General features: G+C 47.2%; 1 protein-coding gene across 1 annotated transcript in view; it reads left to right on the top strand.

The window, feature by feature from the left end:
- Positions 1-1,070: 1,070 nt before the first annotated feature.
- LOC138802759 (uncharacterized) overlaps positions 1,071-21,439 on the top strand; it is a 39,021-nt gene continuing 18,652 nt past the window's right edge. The window contains exons 1-2 of the mRNA XM_069986431.1: positions 1,071-1,132; positions 19,695-20,087. Of these exons, the coding sequence (XP_069842532.1) occupies positions 1,081-1,132; positions 19,695-20,087 (445 nt within the window). The 5' untranslated portion in view covers positions 1,071-1,080. The remainder of the gene's footprint in view (positions 1,133-19,694; positions 20,088-21,439) is intronic.

Here is a 21,439-nt window from a genome sequence, read left to right as displayed (position 1 = left end):
GTCTCAGATGGGGGAGTGGCTGCCTCTACTTGGTTGTGCACTCCACCTATCCCACCCAGGTGGTGTACTTACTTGTGCCGGTATAAGACAGATCTTGCATGCCCAGAGCATAGGTGTATTTTATGCCATACTACAGTGTAGGGTCCGCCCCGGTATGAGGCCACCTTATCGTGGTGGGGTAGTTTACACCATTTGCAAATGGTAACCAAGAGCCTCATTATGTTTGTGGAAGCTTTTTTTTAGCATTTGGGGGGGGGAGGGCTGCTTTTAACTATTTTCATGTCTGTAGTGGGTCTGTATCTTGCCATTGCGGTGAGCTGTTGCATTTTTCTGTGTCTATGTATGGTGAAGGATATGTGATAACTATCCGTGACCAGGGTGTAACCCATATACATTATAGATATACATAGAACTGCTATTGGGTGCCTCAAGCCTGATGGCCTAAGAAAGCCTCTAAGATGACCTACAGTATCCATTCCAGGCTAGGCTTCTCTTCTTACTGCATGACCTAGGGAGGTAAGAGGCGATGATGTGCTCCTTACTCTGTATGGTTGGAGCACTCTACACCTAGCCCAGCAACTTGAGGACTGAATCTAAATTGATGTGAAATCCGTTATAAACTGACATTAATTTGGTGACTTCTTGAAACTTCCTGAAACAAAAAAAAGTTATTTCAGCTATTAAAAAACAAAACAAAAACACAACTATACTTACCTAGCCTAGTTCTTCACTCCCTGATTTTTGTCAATGGTTGTAGGAACAGAAACTGGGGAAATGGCCAACAAATCCTCTTACTATGTTTTCTATGTTGTTTTTTTTTTTTTTGTTGTTGTACAGGAATCCCAGCAATCAAGCAACCAATGGGGACACGTTGCATTTCTGTATACTTGGTCGACGTCCCCGGCTGACTTTCTTGAAGCACCTGGGATTCTAGAACATCGTCTAGCGATTATTTGTTGTTTTTTTTTCTATAGAAATATTTAAAAGAGGAAGTTTATATATGGAAACGTTATCTCGGTTATTTTACGTTTTCGGTTCCTTTTAGACGCTCATTTTCTGGTCTCTTTCTCAGTAGCGTACATGAAGTCTGTCCTCGCTATGTCCCGTGCGCTGGTTCTAGGCTTGATATGGGGTAGGTGATAAATACTCTTTGCTTATTGTTCTTTTGGGTGAAAGAGTATATTGTATTGAGGGCTGTGTCCACCATCACGGTAGATTTGCAGCAATTGACAATGATCTTATGTCATCAGATGGAGAGACATTTCGTTAAGTTATTTTCAGCTAATGTTAATAGTCATTGGATTTTAGACATAGGATATTACCATGAAACTGTTCTAGAAATCTACCCCTTGGCCAAGACTCCCTCTAATCTAGACCACTAATGGATTTTCCTCCTATTCTAGTCCATGGATGCTTACCCCCCCCCCCTCCCCTTTATTTGACCAATCAATATTTGGGGGCAATTTTTTTTCCAGTTGAAACCCCTATGGTAAGACCACACATTGGCATCTGAATCTAGATCCACACTGTGCCACATGACCAAACCGGAGCAGGAATGAGGAGGAGACAAGCAAAGGAGAGATGGTGGATATCAAGGTCGGAGAGAGAGGAGAAAGGCTGTCATAATTACGGCATGACTATGAATGAGAGAGACAGCCATGTTGGGGGACAAAGCTGAGAGGGAGAGTCATGCTGGAAACTAGAAATACTTAGGGAACCATGCAGAGAACAAGGAATAGGAGGAAGAGCCATGCTAGGGGCAAGGAAGGAGAGGGGGAGCGAGATGTAGACAATACATGGGATTGGTAGCCATTTATGGGACTAAGAAGGAAATTGGGATTTTGGCAACAGGGAATGAGACTTGACCAGGAATAAGATGGATAGCCATACATCACAGTATGAATATGTCAATGTGATATGTTGTGCCACCGAGAACACAACTGGTTGGTGTTTATACCCTTATTTAGGTCTTTTCAATGTCGCCTGGTTCACCATTCTTTAAAAGAGACTGGATAGCTGTTTTTTATGAAATAACATAGGCTTGAAATTCAACTTATTATTATTATTATTATTATTATTATTATTATTATTATTTAACCCCTTCATGACCCAGCCCAAAATCGCATAAATGACCAGGCGCCAATTTTCATTTATGCATTTTCGGGTTTTTCTCCTCCCCTTCTAAGGGCTCTAGCGCTTTCATTTTTCTATCTACAGGGCCATGTAGGGGCCTGTTTTTTTAAAGCGACTCTGTACCCACAATCTGACCCCGCCAAACCACTTGTACCTTCGGATAGCTGCTTTTAATCTAAGATCTGTCCTGCGGTCCGTTCGGCAGGTGTTGCAGTTATTGTCCTAAAAAGCAACTTTTAAACTGGCAGCCCCGGGCTCTACGGGAGTATCTGTGTCCTCACTTTGCACCACCCCCTCCGTCCCTCCTCCCCACCCTCTTCATCATTAGCAAAGCCACTGGAACATTCTCTATATGCTGAACATTGCACAGGTGCCGTAACGATCCAGCCCATGTGCTGTGCTGACACAGGTGTGGAATAGGAGACAATCTGCCCGGAGCATTCCTAATGATGAAGAGGTAGTGGCATGATGTGGCTTTGAAAGGCAGTACTGTGCCTCTGGAGTGGGAATAGGGGTTTAGGTGGAGCTCCTGGTTCATATACTCCACTTCAACCTTAGAGCTGATGAGGCTCTGAAACCACCTAGTGGATCTTTTAGAGACCCCAGAGCTTCCCAGGTGATGGCTCCCAGGGTGGGAGAACACAGGCAGCGCTTGGCCTGTGGGAGCTGCAGACAAGGAGACTTGGTGAGATCAGTGGATCTGGTAGTGTTGAGCAGTGGGCTCAGAAGTGACAGCTTGGGAAGCTGTGTAGTACAGTCAGTGGCTAGACGGCCTAGGTCTTATTTTATTTGCAAAGTGTTGCTTATGTCTTATGTTTTTCCTTGAATGGACAAATAAAGCGACTATGGTCAGTTTAAATCGTACAGCTCTGACTGGACTGAAGTTTGTGATGTGCCAACCGTCCGATCCTAGCGAGTTAGTAATACCCAGATTGTCACTATATATATATATATATATATATATATATATATATATATATATCAGAAAAATCAAGGTGGGATCTGCGGAAACACCTGTCCGATGCACAGTCCCCAAGGGGGTCGGCTCTTCTCCCCAATATCAATAGTAGAAGCAAGTGGAGGACAGCATCTTCTTCCAATTAAAAAGACTTTATTGTGCCAGTCTACATAACAATGCAACGTTTCAGCTCGTAAACTCGTATATACAAAAAATCAGCAATACTGGTGTTTTTCCCCCCTCTTTTTGTTTCTGCCAAACGCTGTACGGGTGCACTATTGTTATATTTTAACAATCATGCAGTCATTAGATAGCAAAGCACTGATCAGTTTTATCGGCGTTCTGCACATAGAGCCTGTATGAGGAAGACTGTATGAGCAGAACACCAGCCGGACCGCACGGAGGCAAGGAGAACTCCCCCGGCAGTCTAGGGAAGCGTTCGGGACCCCTGCAATCACACTGCGGGGTGTAAGCTGCACCCGGTGGTGACTACCTGCATTCAGCCTATTTTCTTTTGCTTGTATAATAATCCATTGGAGTGAGAGCCTTATATCAGAAGAGGACGTGCTGATCGGTAGTGGATTATAAAAGGTCCGGTTTGGGTGGTAGCCTGGGTGGCCCATGGCTACCCAAACATACTTATACTTTCAGTGGTGTATTGTCCCTGGCTACAGTTCTGTCATGATTTTCAAAGCTTTTTTACCTTAATTTTTGCCCAAATCAGGGCATCATGACAATATGTATGTATCCCGTACTATGAACACCACGCTAGTGCCGCCATAGTTACAGTGGGGTGTGGGGGGGCAGGCTTGGTGAACAGCCCGGGGTTTACGGTAAAGTTAATCTGCCCCTGCTTATCCATATATATATATATATATAAATATATATATATATTAGCATAGAATTTGGGGTCTGGAGATTTTGCGCTGGTAAAGGTTGCATACGGTCACTCGCTGTTCTTAGGGACATACAGCATAAACTGCTATATTAATGGCAGGTACATTAGGAGAAAGATGCAAGTGGTGAGATTCAGAAACCACATAGATTTCCTTCCTGTTTCGATAACAATAAGTCACTGTGTGAAATGCTGTAAGATTTCTGCATTTTTTATTTTAGTGACTATGATCAGTGATGTAGCAGAGCTAAGATGTCTTCACTGTTGTCTTACTGTACCCATTACCACATTGCCTGCATCTACATGTCCCTCTGTATATCGTCTGATGGGCCAGGAGCGACTCTATAAGGTCCTGCTAAATGCCAGAGGTATCTGGAGCCATGATGACTGCATCCCCCCACTGATGGACGGTCCATAGAGCCAACTCCACCATCTAGGTGACCCCACAGATGATTGAGTCTCTGGAATTAGGGGTCAGGGTAGTAGTTGAAAGTCTTGGTCATGCTCTTCCAACTGACTTTTTGCGTTATACTCCAGAGCTGCACTCACTATTCTGCTGGTGGGGTCACCGTGTACATACATTACATTACTGATCCTGAGTTACATTCTGTAATTCTTTTTATTAGAAAAATATAAAACTTAACAAGTATAACAACATAAACATAAACGCGGCTCCATCGGCCAGAACAAATACAAAGCTTTCTGCTTATAACAAAAACAACAAATCAATAAATTCCAAAATAATAATCATATTTTCTATAAGGAAATCATCCCTCACACCTGCCTCACCCGGCCAGTCCAGCTTCATAATAAAACACTACCCCCCCCCAACTTACCCTTACTACTACTATTACTACCCCACCACCGCTACTACCTACCCCACACTCACACCCCACAGCACACAGAAATAATATAGTATAGACACTCTGTCTAGACCAAAACCAAAAAATCTACAACATGCTCTGAGCCATTCTCGGCTCTAAATCAACACAGTCCCAGTCTGGACACACACACACCATGCCCTGCAAACCCAACACACAAAGCCCCCCCCCCTCACACACATACACATACACCCCAGCATAAGTCACCCACCAAGCCCCCCACTTCCAGATAAATAACTCCCATCCAACAACACACACATGCACTATACAACTTTAACAGTTATCTTTTTGAAAGTATCCCAAGAATACGAGGTCCGGCTGCCTTATAAGACACAAATACTGATAATGCAAATCATAATAATAATAATAATAATAATAATGCAAATCATAATAATAATAATGCAAATCAATAAATTACAGCAACCATATCACACATAAACCTATCTACTACACTAACTATAAGCCCCATTTCCCACACCCCAAATCTGGACATGAGTCTGGGTCCTTGAGTTCAGTTTTTGTCCCTCAGTGACCCATGCCAGAACCCCAATACCCATCCAGGGAACCCCTCCCCCATCACCCCACCCAACCTATCCTATACCCCAGAACTTATACAATATGAAGTATACACCATAACAATATCCCATAACACAAACACATTATGACATAACAGCAAGGCTCAAGTTCGGTAGCCTGTAAGCCCTTTACTGTTTACTACTTGTTAGAAAACAAAAAGCTAACGTGTCATGCACAGCCCCCCACCGGGATCGGAGAATGGCAGACCGGGTACCATAATAATTTATAACCTATCCCTGACTATGCCCCCTACCCTCTCCCTACTACTATCCTTAAATATTAATCTAACCCTCACACTCTCCCTACCTCTGTCCCTACCTACTCTGTCCCTAACCAGAATTTTGGTCCCTCACCCAGTGGGCTCAGTACCTAGGGCACAGCGAAGGAAAAACCCCTCCACAGGAGAGAAGCCCTACTTGTACCCAGCCTGCCATACTCCAAAGACCTGATCTTCCCAAGGTCACCAGTGATGTTCCTACAGACCTCCACCTCGGAGAGGACTCTACGCTGTGTAGATACTAGACACCGTGCGTTCCACGTGTGGTACCTAACCACTAAGCTGACTAGAAATAACGTGCAGCGATCTCGGCCACCCAGGTTCCTGAATGTCCCATAAGCCCACTCCGGATAGGTGAGGCTGAGTAACTGACTCCAACCTATGGAGGCGCCCACCCTGGTGTAAACCCCTATATTGAAGGGACAATGAAGCAGGAAATGATCCATGCTTTCCAGTGTATTACCACACTCCTCTCGGGGACACCCCCGATCATCGGAGCTCCTGCATTTCAAATTGTCCCTCACATATAGCTTCCCCTGGAAGCAGCGCCAGGCCAAGTCCCAAAACTTCTGGGGGATCCTCTTTGAGTTCAAAAGACTTAACCCAACCCTCAGATCCCGACCTGGGCAATCCCTGAGCGCCAGGGGCTTCTGGAAATGGGTCAACAGAACCCTTTGGTCAAGGAATTTCCTCGACTGAGTCCTGATCTCCCACATTCCCAGACCCCACCGACGTATCATCTTCAGAGTCGGGGTAGCGTAAGCCGGAAGATATCCATGGGGTGTACGAAGGTCCTTCACTCGCCCTCCTGTCTCCCATTCCTGGAAGAAAGGCCGAAACCATTCCCTGCAGGAGAGTACCCACGGAGGAGCCCTCTCTTTCCAGAGGTTTGCGATGTTAGCTTTCAAGAAGGTGTTCACTAAGAACACCACAGGGTTCACCATAGACAAACCCCCAAGTCTCCTCGTGCGGTACGTAACCTCTCTCTTGACCAGGTTCAGCCTATTCCCCCATAACAACTGGAAGAACAGGCTGTAGATCCTAGTATAGGAAGCCTCTGGCAAGATACATACACTGCCCAGATAGATGAACAAAGGGAGCAGGTACGATTTGATCAGGTGTACCCTTTCCCTTAAGGTTAAAGACCAACCTTTCCACTGGTCCACCTTCCGAGTGGCATCCAGGAGCCTACCATCCCAGTTTTTAGTGGGGTAATCACCCTGGCCAAATGTGATGCCCAATACTTTTGCTGACTCTTGGGGCTCTGGAAGGGTGTCCGGGAGATCAAACCTGGGATCTCCTCCTCCCAGCCAGAGACTCTCACACTTATCCTGGTTGATCTTGGACCCGGACGCCTCCGAGTAGCGCTCCACTTCAGACATCACCATATCTGCCTCCCCTCTCCAGGATACAAAAACAGTGACATCATCAGCGTACGCCACCACTCTCAGGGTGGCTTCTGGTTCCTCCAGGCTCATCCCGACCCCTGCCAACGGTCCACAACCAACCCTCCTAAGGAAAGGGTCGATCGCGAACACATACAACAGTGGGCTCAAAGGACAGCCCTGGCGAACACCAGACCCAACCTCAAAAGAGCGGCCAGACCAACCGTTCACCAGCGGGAAACTCTCTGCCCCTGCATACAAGATCTTAAGCCAATTGACAAAAGTATCTGGTAGGCCATATCTCCGAAGAACAGACCAGAGGTACTCATGGTTCACCCGATCAAATGCTTTGGCCTGATCCAAGGACAGCAAGTACCCCTTCCAAAGACCCGCACTACTCCGCTCCACTGCCTCCCTGACACTAAGGACAGCACTTAAGGTGCTTCGGCCTGGAACAGAGCAGTGCTGAGCCTCCGAAAGGAGCCGGGGTGCAAACTTCACCAACCGATTAAACAGTATCTTGGCCAGAATCTTCCTGTCCGCATTGAGAAGAGCTATGGGCCTCCAATTCTCAATACGGCTCGAATCTTTTCCTTTTGAGAGAAGAATCAGGGCTGACCTCCTCATTGACCTCGGCAGAGTGCCCGAGGAAAGACACTCATTGAAGACCTCGGTCAAGAGGGGAACCAAGAGGTCCCTGAAGGTCTTATACCACTCAGATGTTAAGCCATCTGGACCTGGCGACTTCTTCAGGGCAAGCCCTTCAATCGCCAGTCTAACTTCCTCTTCCCTGATTTCTTCTGCCAAAACATCAAGAAAGGGGTCTACCCCTGGCTCAGGAATGGTTTCAGCCAGGAAACCCGACATCACATCTCGATCTAGATCCTTCCTCCCCAAGAGGTGTGAGTAAAAGGATCTGACGACCTCCAGGATCCCTGATCTGGACCGGTTCAGAGATCCCGTACTATCAACCAGTCCAGTCACGATCTTACTACTCACTGACATCTTACAGTTTCTGTAGGGGTCAGGCGAGCGGTACCTCCCGAAATCCCTCTCAAAAACTAAAGATGCGTGCCTATCATACTGACACCTCATGAGCAAGGCTTTCACTCTGGAGATCTCCCCTCTACTACCTCCAGTCGAGACGAGATGCTCGAGTTTCCTCCTCAGGCCCTGATACACACGATACCTATTCAGGGACCTGAGGCTTGAGAGCTGGCGGAAGAACCTCGCAACCCGCTTCTTGAATATCTCCCACCACTCTGACTTACTACTACATAGGCCCAGTAGAGGTACCTGACTCTGAAGAAAATCCTCAAAGGATTGTCTTACCTCTGCTTCTTCCAGGAGGGACGAATTCAGCCTCCAGTAGCCTCTACCCATCCGGAGGGTCTCTGAAACATTCAGGGAAAACAAAATTAGACAGTGATCGGAGAACTCCACCTCAACCACGGACACTGCGGAAGAGACGGCTTCCTCCTTTAAATAAAACCTGTCTAATCTAGACCTGCAGCTACCTCGATGATAGGTGAAACCCGCGTGGCCCGAGGGGGTCCGGATGTGGGCATCCTCTAGGCGAGCTTCCCTAACTATACTAATCAGGGCCATGCTATCATAAGCCAGCTTGTCTTTGGCGCCTCTCCTGTCCTGAGACCTCGTGATAGTGTTGAAGTCTCCACCAAAGATCACCTGCCGACTCGTAAAAAGAAAGGGCTTAATCCTCATAAAAAGGCTTTTACGGTCCCACTTAGTTTGTGGGGCATAGATGTTAATGAGCCTGAGCTCTTGCCCCTTCATGAGGACATCCAAGATCAGGCACCTCCCCATTTCTAACTCAATAACCCGTCTGCATTCTACAGGAGCGGTAAAAAGGACCGCCACCCCACTATACGGCTCAGCCGCAAGAGACCAGTGTGAAGGCCCATGCCTCCACTCTCGCTTGGCTTTAACTAGCAAGGCTTGATTTGTCAACCTGGTCTCCTGCAAAAACAAAATGTCGGCGTTAATACGACCGAGAAAATCAAAGGCTGCAAATCTAGCTGTATCCGACTTAATGCTGGCACAGTTAATGGATGCCAGAGTCAATGGGGTGAGTGCCGCCATCATGAGTGATTGAGTTAAACAGCCTTACTTATTTACTTTTTCCCTTTCTTCTTACCCCCCTCCCCATCAGAGGATGACCCTTTAGACTTTTCTTTAATCCTTTTTAAGGATGTAGACAAATCCATCCCTGGATCCTCATCTCCAGACCCTGGGGCCACCTGACCTCCCGAGGAAACTGCCTCTGGAGAAGCAGGCTCGGCGCCCCCTGGAAGCTCCTCCACCTCCAACTCCGTACCCCCTTCTCCAAGGGTCTGGTACCTATTGGATAGAACGATCAGAGGGGGGTTAGTCGGGTCTTCCTTAGACACATGGCCCGTAACACCAGAGGAGGATTTAGAGGAAGCACCAGACTTCCCTTGACCCTGCCTTCTTTTGCCACACTTAGGTCTTTCATCTTGCCCTTTCCCACCATCCTCATCCAAACTTTCATATTGGGAGGAACTTGAGGAAATGGCCCTCTTGGCTTCTTCCTTACGAAGTCTCCTCATCTCTTCGCCTAACTCGGTATCCCCCAGAGCCTCAGCTGTTCTCTCTGAGCCAGCGCCAGGAGCAGGACCACTGACTACCCCTGTCACCAGGGAACTTCCAAGGTCCCTGCTCCTTCTGCGCTTTTCCTCTCGCCTGAGCTTAGAGGGGCTCTTGTTTTTCACCTTCTTCACTGGCCCTGGTGCCCCTTCTCCTTTGCTGGTTCCCTCCCCAGGAGAGGCAATCTCAAGGCTCTCCCCATCCTGGGCGGCCACAGCATTGGAAAATGAGCGGGGACACCGGCTAAACGGGTGACCAAGGTCACCACACAGGTTACAGCGAATCCGGCCACAGCTGGCAGCCAGATGACCCTCCGCACCGCACAATGCACAAATCAGTTTAGTACAATTTGCGCTAAAGTGGGTGGGATCACCACACCTGTGGCACAGCTTCGGCTGCCCCTGGTAAAAGACTTGGATTCTGTCGCGACCCAAGAAAGCAGCCGATGGTATGTGTGTGACAGTGTTCCCTGAACGTCGGAGACGGACGGAAAACGTCCAGGCCCCAGACCATATGCCATGCTCATCCAGATTTTTCTTGGGGACATCCGTCACTTCCCCAAACCTGCCTAGCCAGGTCATGATGTCATAGCAAGAAAGTGACTCGTTACGTGTCAGAACGGTCACCTTCTTGACAGAACTCTGACGGGATACCGCCTTTACAGCGAAATCCCGCCACATGGGCTCATCCTTCACCAACTCGTGATTAGACCAGAAGAGCTCAAGTCCCTCTGGCTTCACAAAGCTGATGTCGAATTCAGAGGTACCGTAGGGGTGGATCAGGGCAAAGATGTCATTCGCCCTGAATCTCATCTGGAAGAGAAGCTCCACCACCTTTGCCCTGGATGGGCACGCATCACTGCCTCTCCATACCAGACGGACCACATTCCTACGGCCCACCTCCTGCCCATTTGTAGGGAGGGACCAGGTTACCTCCCCATTTTGCTTTCGGAAAGCCCCAAGCCCATGTCTTTCTATATAGAAGGACAGGTCGACCTCCCGCCCCTCTACTTGGAGCGTTCTATCCCCTTTACGCAAAGCCTCCAGGAGGCGTCGTTGTAAGTTACCTTCCCCAGGGTTTAGAGATGAGGATCCCCTAGGACCCCCAGCAGTGACATTTGCATAGCTCCTGGAAGGAGCGGCCACCGCTGGGGGGGCAGCCGGACCACTCCCACCCCCCACAGAAACATTAGCAGAAATAATATTTACATTTACAGAATCAGAACCATCAGTAAACACATTAGAAGTGATCTCCTCCTGACTAGCTATACTGGACTGACCCGGGTGTAATCTGGCTGGTTTTAGTATATTTCTGCTGCTGCTGCTGGCTGTCACGCTGGCATCCCTGGCATCCTTGGGCTCATGGGACTTTGCAGCAGTCCTCCCTTTGGGAATTTGGGAGGAAGCTACTTTGTCACCGTGTTTGCCCTCAGCCTCAGCCAATACCCCTGCTTCAATTTCTTTAACAGCCAGCAGCATTGCTAGGTTGGTATCATCCGCACTATTGTCAAGTCCCTGCTCCTGCTGTACCAGTCCGGTAGCTGCCGAGGTGTTTTCTTGTGAAACGCCAACAGTTTTTACTTTGTTTTTAGCTCCGCCCCCAACAGCCCCACCGCAGCGCTGCAACTGAGCAGGGACAGGCACCGCGGATGAAGCTTCTGAGAGTGTCGCACCAGACGCCTGGACACTCCCCCCTCCGCCTGCAGAGGAGCATCTCTCAGCACCAGACCCACTGTGGGAGCCGCCCGCTCCTTTGTCTCCACTGCTGCCCGGCCGCCCGAGCTCCACACCAGCCCTTGGTGCCTGGGCACTCCCCCCCTTGCCTGCAGAGGAGTGCCGTACACCACCAAAGCCCCCTGGTTGGAGGCATGCCACCTTGTCCGCAACCTTGTCCGGCCTTTCGGCCGTCCCTGCACTTGCACCAGCCTCACTACCTTGACAAGTGGGGCTGGCGCTCTCCGCCATCTTTACTGTTTTCTTCCCAGTGTTCTGGCCCCGCTCCACATTTGTAGAAGCAGGGACGGGCAGATTACCGGGGGCTGCTCCCTGAACTGACTTTGCAGTCGGCTCAGAGGGCACAAAAGGGACATAAACAAGATTTAGTTGCTGTGATGGTTTTCTTGGTTTTTTCTTCTTAGCAACTTTGTCTTCTCCCAAGTCGTCTCCAAAGCTGAAATTATCCAGGTGCACCGGGGACTCCATGCTGATAATTTGGGCCATCAGCGCACCTCCCCCATCCTCCTCCTCACCAGCACTTTCATCAGATGATGGTAACGCCACCTGTGCTGCAGGAATGCTGGATTGGGACGTGTTCACACTCTGCACACTCTGTATTGGCTGTGATTCAGCTTCCACAGCTTCCCCACTTGCTGCCACAGAGACCTCAGCTGATTCAGCTTCCATGTCTTGCACATCATCATCATCATCACCACTGCTCTCTTCATCCGCTGAGCAATCACTCTCATCCTCCTCTTTTTTTGGGGACTTCATTTTAGTAAACCTGTCCTCATTCAGCAGTTTTTCCCTGAAGACATCGCTGCCCTCCAGGATGGTCATCTTCTGCAGCTCCAGCTCTCTCACCTCCTGCTGCAGAGACTTCACCTTGGCTGTGAGTCCAGGTTTTTGCTTTTTGGGGGCTGAGCTGGCTCTGTGTTTAGCAAACTTCAGGTCTTCTCTTAGACCTTTCATTCTCTTTCCCAGCTGCTCATATTCAGCTAGCTTTGCAGCTATCCTGGAGCCATAGGTGGCTGCAGACTCCCTGGGCCCCCTGAGACCCCACTGCTCCACCACCTGACTCTCCTGGGAGCCCCTCCGTGCAGCTGCACCTGCACCCCTTCTTGCGCTCACCTTGCTTGTAGGCTCTGTATCTGCATCACAAACCTTGCGGCTTCCACCCGTCGCTGGAAGGGCTGGGTCCACATTGCTGCGAACCCTACTAGATCTTCTTACCCCTCCAGCCGGAGCGCTGGCCGGTAGCTTACGCTCTACACCCCCCGCCGGCCTTGACCGGGAGGTGGAGGTCAGGGGATCCATGCTGAAGACTCTCCCAGGAAGCTGCCACCTTCCTGGGGAAGCAGGTGGTGAATCAGCCTCTCTCCTCCTGGAAGTCTGGATGTGTGGAGCTCAGGAGCAAACACAGACACACCCAGTAACCACACCCTCCAGAGCTGCACTCACTATTCTGCTGGTGTGGTCACTGTGTACATACATTACATTACTGATCCTGAGTTACATTCTGTATTATACTCCAGAGCTGCACTCACAATTCTGCTGGTGGGGTCACCGTGTACATACATTACATTACTGATCCTGAGTTACATCCTGTAGATCTTTTATTTAAAAATATAAAACATAACAACAAAACCAACAATATAAATAACATAACTGTACAAAATATACAAGTCCATAAACGTTACATACATTACATTACTTATCCTATACTAATCCCTTTTAGCTCCCCTGATGACCTCAGTGTAAAAGGTGACAGAAACACGTTGGGTGATAGGGATATAGAACCAGGATCTCTTGGAAAGTTTGAAATGACAGACATGCAGTACCGTCATTGTTATACTGTAGCATATGAGACTTGGCAGCATCTCTAGTGGTCAGTCACCTGAGACACATACAGTGTTTTGGGTATCACATATTGGTGTATTTCACCCATTTCATTCAGTGGTTCACACCTAATGTGATTCACCACCTGTGACTTTTACATGTGACCACAGAGCTATAAATGGTTGTGTACATCTTGTATACAACATGCAAAACTCCTACATTGCAAACTATTAGACTTCCCCTTCCTGTGTAATTTCCCCTAATTTATTTAATTTGTGATTTATTTATTTTTTTCATGCCTGAGGTTTGTTCAATCACAGGAGACTAACAATCTACTCTGTTCTTGTGATTACCTTATCAATCTCCTTCCCCTGACTATGCTCCATTCTGCTGCAGATCAGTGGCGTAGCTACCATAGAGGCAGGGTAGGGAGTTGCTATGGGGCCCGTGCAGGAGAGGGGCCCAGGGGAAGAAGGTAAGAGATGTGTCCTTCTGCTTAACCCCTTATGTGTTGCAGTATGTAAATGACCTAGTGTTCACTTACATGCTGCAACACAAAAAAGGGTAAATATGCAGAGGACAAGGAGATCTCTGTTTTACTGCACTGATAACCCCTGACCTCTGTTCTCAGAAGCTCCTGAAGAGGTCAGGGGTTATCAGTGTAGGAGCAGTGAAGCAGAGATCTCATTATGTTGGGCGTTTTAACTTTTTTTTTTCTATCTCTTTTTTTTTTTTGCGTGCATGTGTGTTGCAGCATATAAGAGAACTTTGGGTCACTTGCACACTGCAGTATACAAGGGGTTAAGCAGAAGGTAGTTGGATCCTTCATCTGTGTTTTTACCATAAGTGTTCCTAATGGGCCCTAATAGTTAAATACAGTGGACTGACAGAGCAAGCAGCCATTAGTTTTTAACCTCATCACTGAGCCTATACATATATATATATAGTACTTGTTGTGTTGTGGGGGGGGGGGGGGCGTACAGGTTTTTGCTAAGGTTTTTGCCATAAATCCTAGCTAGGCCCCTGCTGCGGATACTGAAAACTGGGTCTTAACATTCCTCTCCTTCTCACCCCCTCATGTTAACAGCATCACTGGCCGGCTGTCTCTGCACTCTGTGATGCCGGCCCTTTCAGGGGTCTGGTTTCTATTAACCGCACTGTGAATAACCCTACTGGCAGGCTGTCATCACCTGAGAGTGCAGAGACAGCCGACGATGGCGCTGGTCATGTGAGCGTCCACGAAGGGAAGGGGGAAGAAGGGGTTCAGTGGTGGGACGGAGAGGAAGGTTTAATGTTAAACACAAGGCAGAAGACTCAGAACTCTGGGAAGGACACTGATAGGGTAATAAAAAAAATATAGAACAGATAAAGGGACATTTACACGATAATTGTACAAAAGTGACAGCAATCAGCCAACAAGCTGTAAAACGTCCGATCCTCGGCTGATTACATTTCCGGGCTCCAAACTTTCCGGGATCACACAGCAGCACCCTAGGTAAGTATGCACTGTATGTGTGATCTGAAAACTGACAGCACAGATATTTGCATTTGCTGTCAGTTTCCGGGACCACACGAACTATTCAGGGATCACTGAATTATTGAACATCTATTTTACTTAAAGGGGTTATCCAGCACTGTTGTCTCCAGTTCAGGTGTGGTTTGCAATTAAGCTCCATTTACTTCAATGGAACTGAGTTTCAAAACCCCACCCAAACTGTAGACAACAGTAGGGGGAAAGTGGCCATGTTTTTGTAGCGCTGGATAACCCCTTTAAGATATTTTTATCTTTAGAATAGTCGGAACTCGGTCAAGGTCACATAATAAAAATTTTTCGCAGATTTCTTGGCAGAATCCATGTGAATTTTACTACCAGGCTGCATTCAACATCATTCAATAGGAATCTGGCTGGTAGTTTATATGGAAAAACCTGCTGCAAAAATAGATCAGGCAGTGTAAAAGTTTCCTTAGAGTTCCATTATAAAATTCTAGCTGCCTGTAATCACCACTAGGGGGAGCCCAGGAGCTTACAGAAGACTGATATATAATGGAGTTTAGCTTGAGCTATATAAATCAGTACTATATAGTGAGCTCCCCTTTGTGGTAGAATGCTATGATGTACAGTACGTATATAAATGTGTGAAGGCAAGCAGGGGATTTGGAGCTTTATAACAGTAAAGCAGAGTTGTTGTTGTTTTTTATACAAAAAAGTTACCATATGTTTTTCACGGTTTGGCATAGAGAGATACAGCTCACACTAGGATATCAGGTTATCATCCCACTCAATTCCGCGCACAATCCCTATAAAATACAATATTGCTTGTGCCAGGACTTACCAGCCTGAAACAGCTGCCTCAACAATAAAAAGAATATCATTTTGCAATTCTCTGTGTGGAGTTTTAAAGGGGTGATTGAAAAATGAATATATTACTGGGGCTATGAACAGGGGAAAAAAAAGCTATACTTACCTAACCCTAATCCCCTTCAGTTCCCCACTTAGTAATTTCCAGTCCCTGATCTTCTCTGCCTGATGCATGACCTGCAGGACCTGCCCACCCTGCCAATCACCAAAGCTGTAAGTGATTGGCTGAGCAGGCAGGTCCTATATGACCTCTCTTCTTAGAAACAGGAGATCAGGCAACAAACGGAAGATGCAGGGGACCATGGTAGGTAAGTATGTTTTTTTTTTTTTTTAATAACCACAGCAACATATTATTATAATTTGTGGCTCAGGGAAGAAACAGAGTGCTGCACATCACACCCATGGCTGATACTAGTGCCGCTTGGCTAAATAAAAAACACATCAGAATTTTGTGTATGAATTGATCAAGCCATACTGCCCCATGTACCTCGTGCCGGTATCTGATACACATGGGTCCCTACACTAAGTCCACACCGTGCCAGTCAGTGGCCACCAACCCCGCAGGCACGCACAGCCAGGGAACGGGGGCCATGGGACGGCCCTGCGACCCCCATGCCACAGGACCAGACCCAAAAACACCACACCAGAACCCGGCCAGCACCGCCGGCGGAGAAGGTCGCCCCCCAAACAGCACAAGTCTGGATAAGGAATTACACTCACCATAGCTGCAGCAAACAGAATGGGAAAAAAACAGGAGGGATTAAAACCATGTGCACTCAGGTGTCTCCTGCTAATTGCGGTCATGTGGGTCTCACCAGGAGGAGTGCAATACACGGAGAAAAGAGAGAAACAAAATGTGGCTCAGGGAAGAAACAGAGTGCTGCACATCACACCTATGGCTGATACTAGTGCCGCTTGGCTAAATAAAAAACACATCAGGTACATGGGGCAGTGTGGCTTGATCAATTCACATACAGAATTCTGATGTTGTTAATGCAGCCGAGAGGTACAAGTATCAGCCATAGGTGTGAGGTGCAGCACTCTTTTTCTTCCCTGAACCGTATTTTGTTTCTCTCTTTTCTCCGTGTTTTGCACTCCTCCTGGTGAGACCCACATGACCGCAATCAGCAGGAGACACCTGAGTGCTCATGGTTTTAATCCCTCCTGTCTGTCCCATTCTATCTTTGATAGCTATGGTGAGTGCAATACCTTATCCAGACTTGTGCTGTTTGGGGGCAGCTTCCTCCGCCGGTGGTGCTGGCTGGGTTTTGGTGTGGCATTTTTGGGTCTGGTCCTGTGGCATGGGGGTTGCAGGGCCGTTCCATGGCCTCCCTTCCCTGACTGTGCACGCCTGCGGGGGTGGTGGTCGCTGACCGGCACAGTGTGGACTTAGTGTAGGGACCCATGTGTATCAGATACCTGCACGCGGTACATGGGGCAGTGTGGCTTGATCAATTCACATACAGAATTCTGATGTTGTTAATGCAGCCGAGAGGTACAAGTATCAGCCATAGGTGTGAGGTGCAGCACTCTTTTTCTTCCCTGAACCGTATATTATTATAATTTTTTTCCCCAAGATGAATACTCTTGTATTGCTATTGCTAAGTTGCATTTGTTGGTATGTTATTTGCATTCACTTTATAAAATGGGTACTGAAACGTGTTGTCTCTTCAGAAACTGTTATTGGAGGATGAATCTATCCAGTCTGTGTAATTATCCATCTTTAACAGTATTTGGTGCTGCTCTGCTGTCTGCGTAAGTGTTTGCAGGTGTCCAACATGGTGGTCAGATCTCCTGGGGTTGTGGTGCTCAACTGTCTGTAGAATTTATAGAAGTGAAGCTGAGAACAATAACCGCTCCAGCGACTCGGCTTCCATTCTAGTCAGACAGGAAACCGAGATTACAGTGGGGACGGATTTACTAACGCTAGAGAGGTGAAGTATTCTGTTCTCCACACGTTACATGACCAGACACAAGAAGTAACATGGTGTGTGTATATATAAGAGTATATACTATATACTTGGGGAGGCGATTGTGCTATGTGCTGGGTCACCAGACTTAAAAATGAGTCTTTTATTAACACCAAGAAATCCAGCTGACCTCAAACCCAATCTCCTCGCTCCAGCTGCGCAGATCAGCAATAAAACCAATAACTACATTGGTTAAACAGAGATAATGTAACGTCACGTTGTAACTAGAGAAGAGCAAATATACAGTATAAACGAAGCATAGCGTTACGTTAGCTCAGCAGTCGGCTTTTCGGCCTTTGAACTCGATGCCGCTTCCTGCTGCTCCACTTCGGGTGCATGGAAAAGCTGGATCCTGTCCAGGTGAAAGAGGATGTACCATCAGGTACATCTTCTTTAATTTGACCCAATAAAAGAACGGTGACCCTCCCACTGGGGGCGGGCCGGCCCGCCTCCAGTGCTTGAGCACCGGCCTGGTACCCGTGCATAGAATGGCGACGTACACAGGAACCGGGCCGCTGATCGAAAAAACGGACCTCTGCACCGGCTTCCCTGTGACGGCGCCGTTCTATCGGTGGGTCAAATTAAAGAGGATGTACCTGATGGTACATCCTCTTTAACTTCTCTTATGCAAAAGAACACTCCAGAGACACCACTCCAGAGATTACCAAAAACACCACAGAGACAACGTCACAGGTCTCGACGTGAGTGTATTCTAGGACATTGCCCCCTGGGAAATCAAATATGCAAAAGAACACTCCAGAGACACCATTACAGGTCTCAACGTAGTGAGCTAGCCAGACCTTCCCTCTGGGAAGGAACAACCAAGCCAAGGAATGTCTCCAGTCAAAAAAACCACCCAAGCAAGGTATCCATCCTCAGACAGCTGTTTCGGGGTATTTGCCCCTCATCAGTGTGGAGTAGGTTTCTGGCTAGTGGGAGCAATGCTAGTAAGTGCGTGCAAAGAGATGATGGTTGATCTCAGGGAGACCTGTAATGGTGTCTCTGGAGTGTTCTTTTGCATATTTGATTTGCCTGGGGGCAATGTCCTAGAATACACTCACGTCGAGACCTGTGATGGTGTCTTTGTGGTGTTTTTGGTTGATCTTCCTGAGGTCAACCATAATCTCTTTGCAGGTTAACTTCTCCACGTTTCCAAGGACTGGATCCAGCTTTTCCAGGCACCCGGAGAAGAGAGTTCAAAGGCAAACAGCTGCTGACTGGCCTCTCTATCTGCAGACATTTCATTATCATCTGATGTCACAGGAGGCGTGGCTGAATCTTATCCCCTCTATCCCACATTATCTCCCTTTTTATCTACACACACAAACACAATGTGAACAGCTGAGGATAGCAATGCATTCTGGGAATTGTAGTTATGAGCAAGTACAGTTTGTTTGTTAAAGCTTTTTTTGTTTGTTTGTTTTTTTACCGGATGTCGGCATACCCCTTTAACGTTTTAAGGATAAAGGTTAAATGTAATCTGCTGTAACATCATCTAATCTAGGCAACATTTTGTAGTTTGTTTTTCATAAGAATATAAGTAACTTCTCTGTTATATACTGTACCTTCATCCACTTAATTATATTCTCTTACATCTTAAAGGGGAACTCCAGAAAGGGAAAAAAAATCTTTCAAATCAACTGGAGTCAGAAAGTTATATAGATTTGTAACATACTTCTATTTAAAAATCCCAAGTCTTTCAGTACTTATTAGCTGATGTATGTCCTGCAGGAAGTGATGTATTATTTCCAGTCTAACAGTGCTCTCTGCTGCCACCTCTGTCCATGTCAGGAACTGTCCATAGCAGGATATGGGGATTTGCTACTGCTCTGGGCAGTTCCTGACATGGACAGAGGTGGCAGCAGAGAGCATCCCATGCAAGACATACAGCAGCAGGATTTAAAATGGCTGATAAATACTGGAAGACTGGAGATTTTTAAATAGTGGTAAATTACAAATCTACAGTATATACATTTCTGAAACCAGTTGATTCTAAAGACAATTGTTATTCGCTGGAGTACCCCTTTAATGTCTTGATGAGCATTGCTTTTGACCCAGCTTTATGATTCCATCTAAAGGTCTTTGCCATGGATCTTCGGCACACTACTGTGTAGAGCAGCCCTATGGAGGAGAGTCTTTCTCAGGAGAGTCTATCACCATTCCTTGCCGTTTCACCTACTCAGAGACTATATTCCCGGCCTCCATCAGTTTTGAAGTGAAAGCATCCCATGAGCATTTTTGTAGAGGTGATAATAGCACGATATACAACTCGTCCATACATTACACATCAAACCCATATGCAGGAAGACTATCTGCTCAGGTTGATCTACAGACCAGGACATCATCGCTTATTATAACGGATCTGAAGAGCGAGGATCAAAAGAAGTACTGCTGTCGTTATACCATCTATCCCTTCGAAGGAACACCTATTCCATGGCAAATCCAAGATGGAACCAGAGTGGTGGTAAGAGGTAAGATTTTTAGATGGACCCACATAGATAATATTCGGTTCCATAGCGGACTAGGACAAATTTAAAAAACAAAATGGGGAAGATCTATGAACGTATTTGTGGGGGAGGAGCAAGAGCTTTCCGTTCAGGACAGTGTGGAGAGAGGCCGCAAATTAGAGAGCTCTCCACAGCGGTCTTGTCCAGGTCCCCGAAGGTCAGTATTAGCTAGTGCCCCGCATGGGTATGACGCAAGACAGCACACTGTCACCAACTTTTCCTTACGTACCCATACAAAGCACTTTGCAGTGTTAAACCTCTTAGGAGAGGACAAGCCAACAGATAACTCAACCCACGCCATGGATTAGGAGAAGTCACAGAGCAGGACAGTATCCACTACAGAGCCACAGAACCAGGAACTGATCCGGGTGGAGCAAAGTTGCAGTAAGCCTATGAACTCCATCTCAGCGCAGGTGTCAGCAGGGAACCCTCAGCATTCTGCTCAGCCCAGGTAATAAGGTCTGAGACCTGTGTCACCCATTAGTATGGTTCGGCCAACGCTGGTGGCCCTAAGGTGGTGTGAAGATTGAACTTCTTATTCTTCTACTACAAGTATTCTTCTATATCCTCCAACATCCCGGCAGAGCACATTTCTATATGGGTTGAGACTCAGCATCCTCCTCTCTGCTACTCTACCTCAGCACAACTCTACCAACACATTTACTCTACCAACACAACTATCTCCTACTCAGCACTTATCTTACAGATCTGGTTGTTTTATAAGCAAGTCTGTATTGGAACTTTTGTCAAGCGTATCTCAAAGCTCTTCTGTATTACTTGCTGCACATTTATAAGTAGTAAACCAACTTAACGTTATCTCAAGAGTCTGTGATTATTCATCACCACCTACATAGCATACACACTGCAACCTTTGGACACTTCCCCTTTCTGTGGGTGGGGGGTCCTACTATCCGAGAGGATCATTACACCACTCTGGCCACCTGTGACTACATCATCTGTGACATTATCCCAAGGGACCCGATAGCAACCCAGGAGGTGACCGACCACAGGGGAAAAAAGTACAACGGGCCCTACACACTAAAAGCAGGCGTGCCATCACACCTATGTGCCTACCTGGCATTGGTGTCACTTGACAACATAAGGTCCGGCTGTATCTCGGCCATCCACCACTGGAGTGGCGTCACACCACAACACCTAGCAAGTGACCGGCCGCCCCTCCGCTATATCACCAACCGGGGGCTCACCACAGAATCAATCACCTAAAATACACCTGTTATGCTATAGAAATGCACTTTAGCAGCACCCAGATATGCTTTTACACCCCCCTCCCTGGAATGAACAACCTGAAAACTTAC

This window comes from Dendropsophus ebraccatus, chromosome 1 (genome assembly GCF_027789765.1).
Source record: "Dendropsophus ebraccatus isolate aDenEbr1 chromosome 1, aDenEbr1.pat, whole genome shotgun sequence".
Taxonomy (NCBI): Eukaryota; Metazoa; Chordata; class Amphibia; order Anura; family Hylidae; genus Dendropsophus; species Dendropsophus ebraccatus.
Note: the sequence above shows the minus strand (reverse complement) of the source record. Positions and strands in the feature narration are given on the sequence as shown.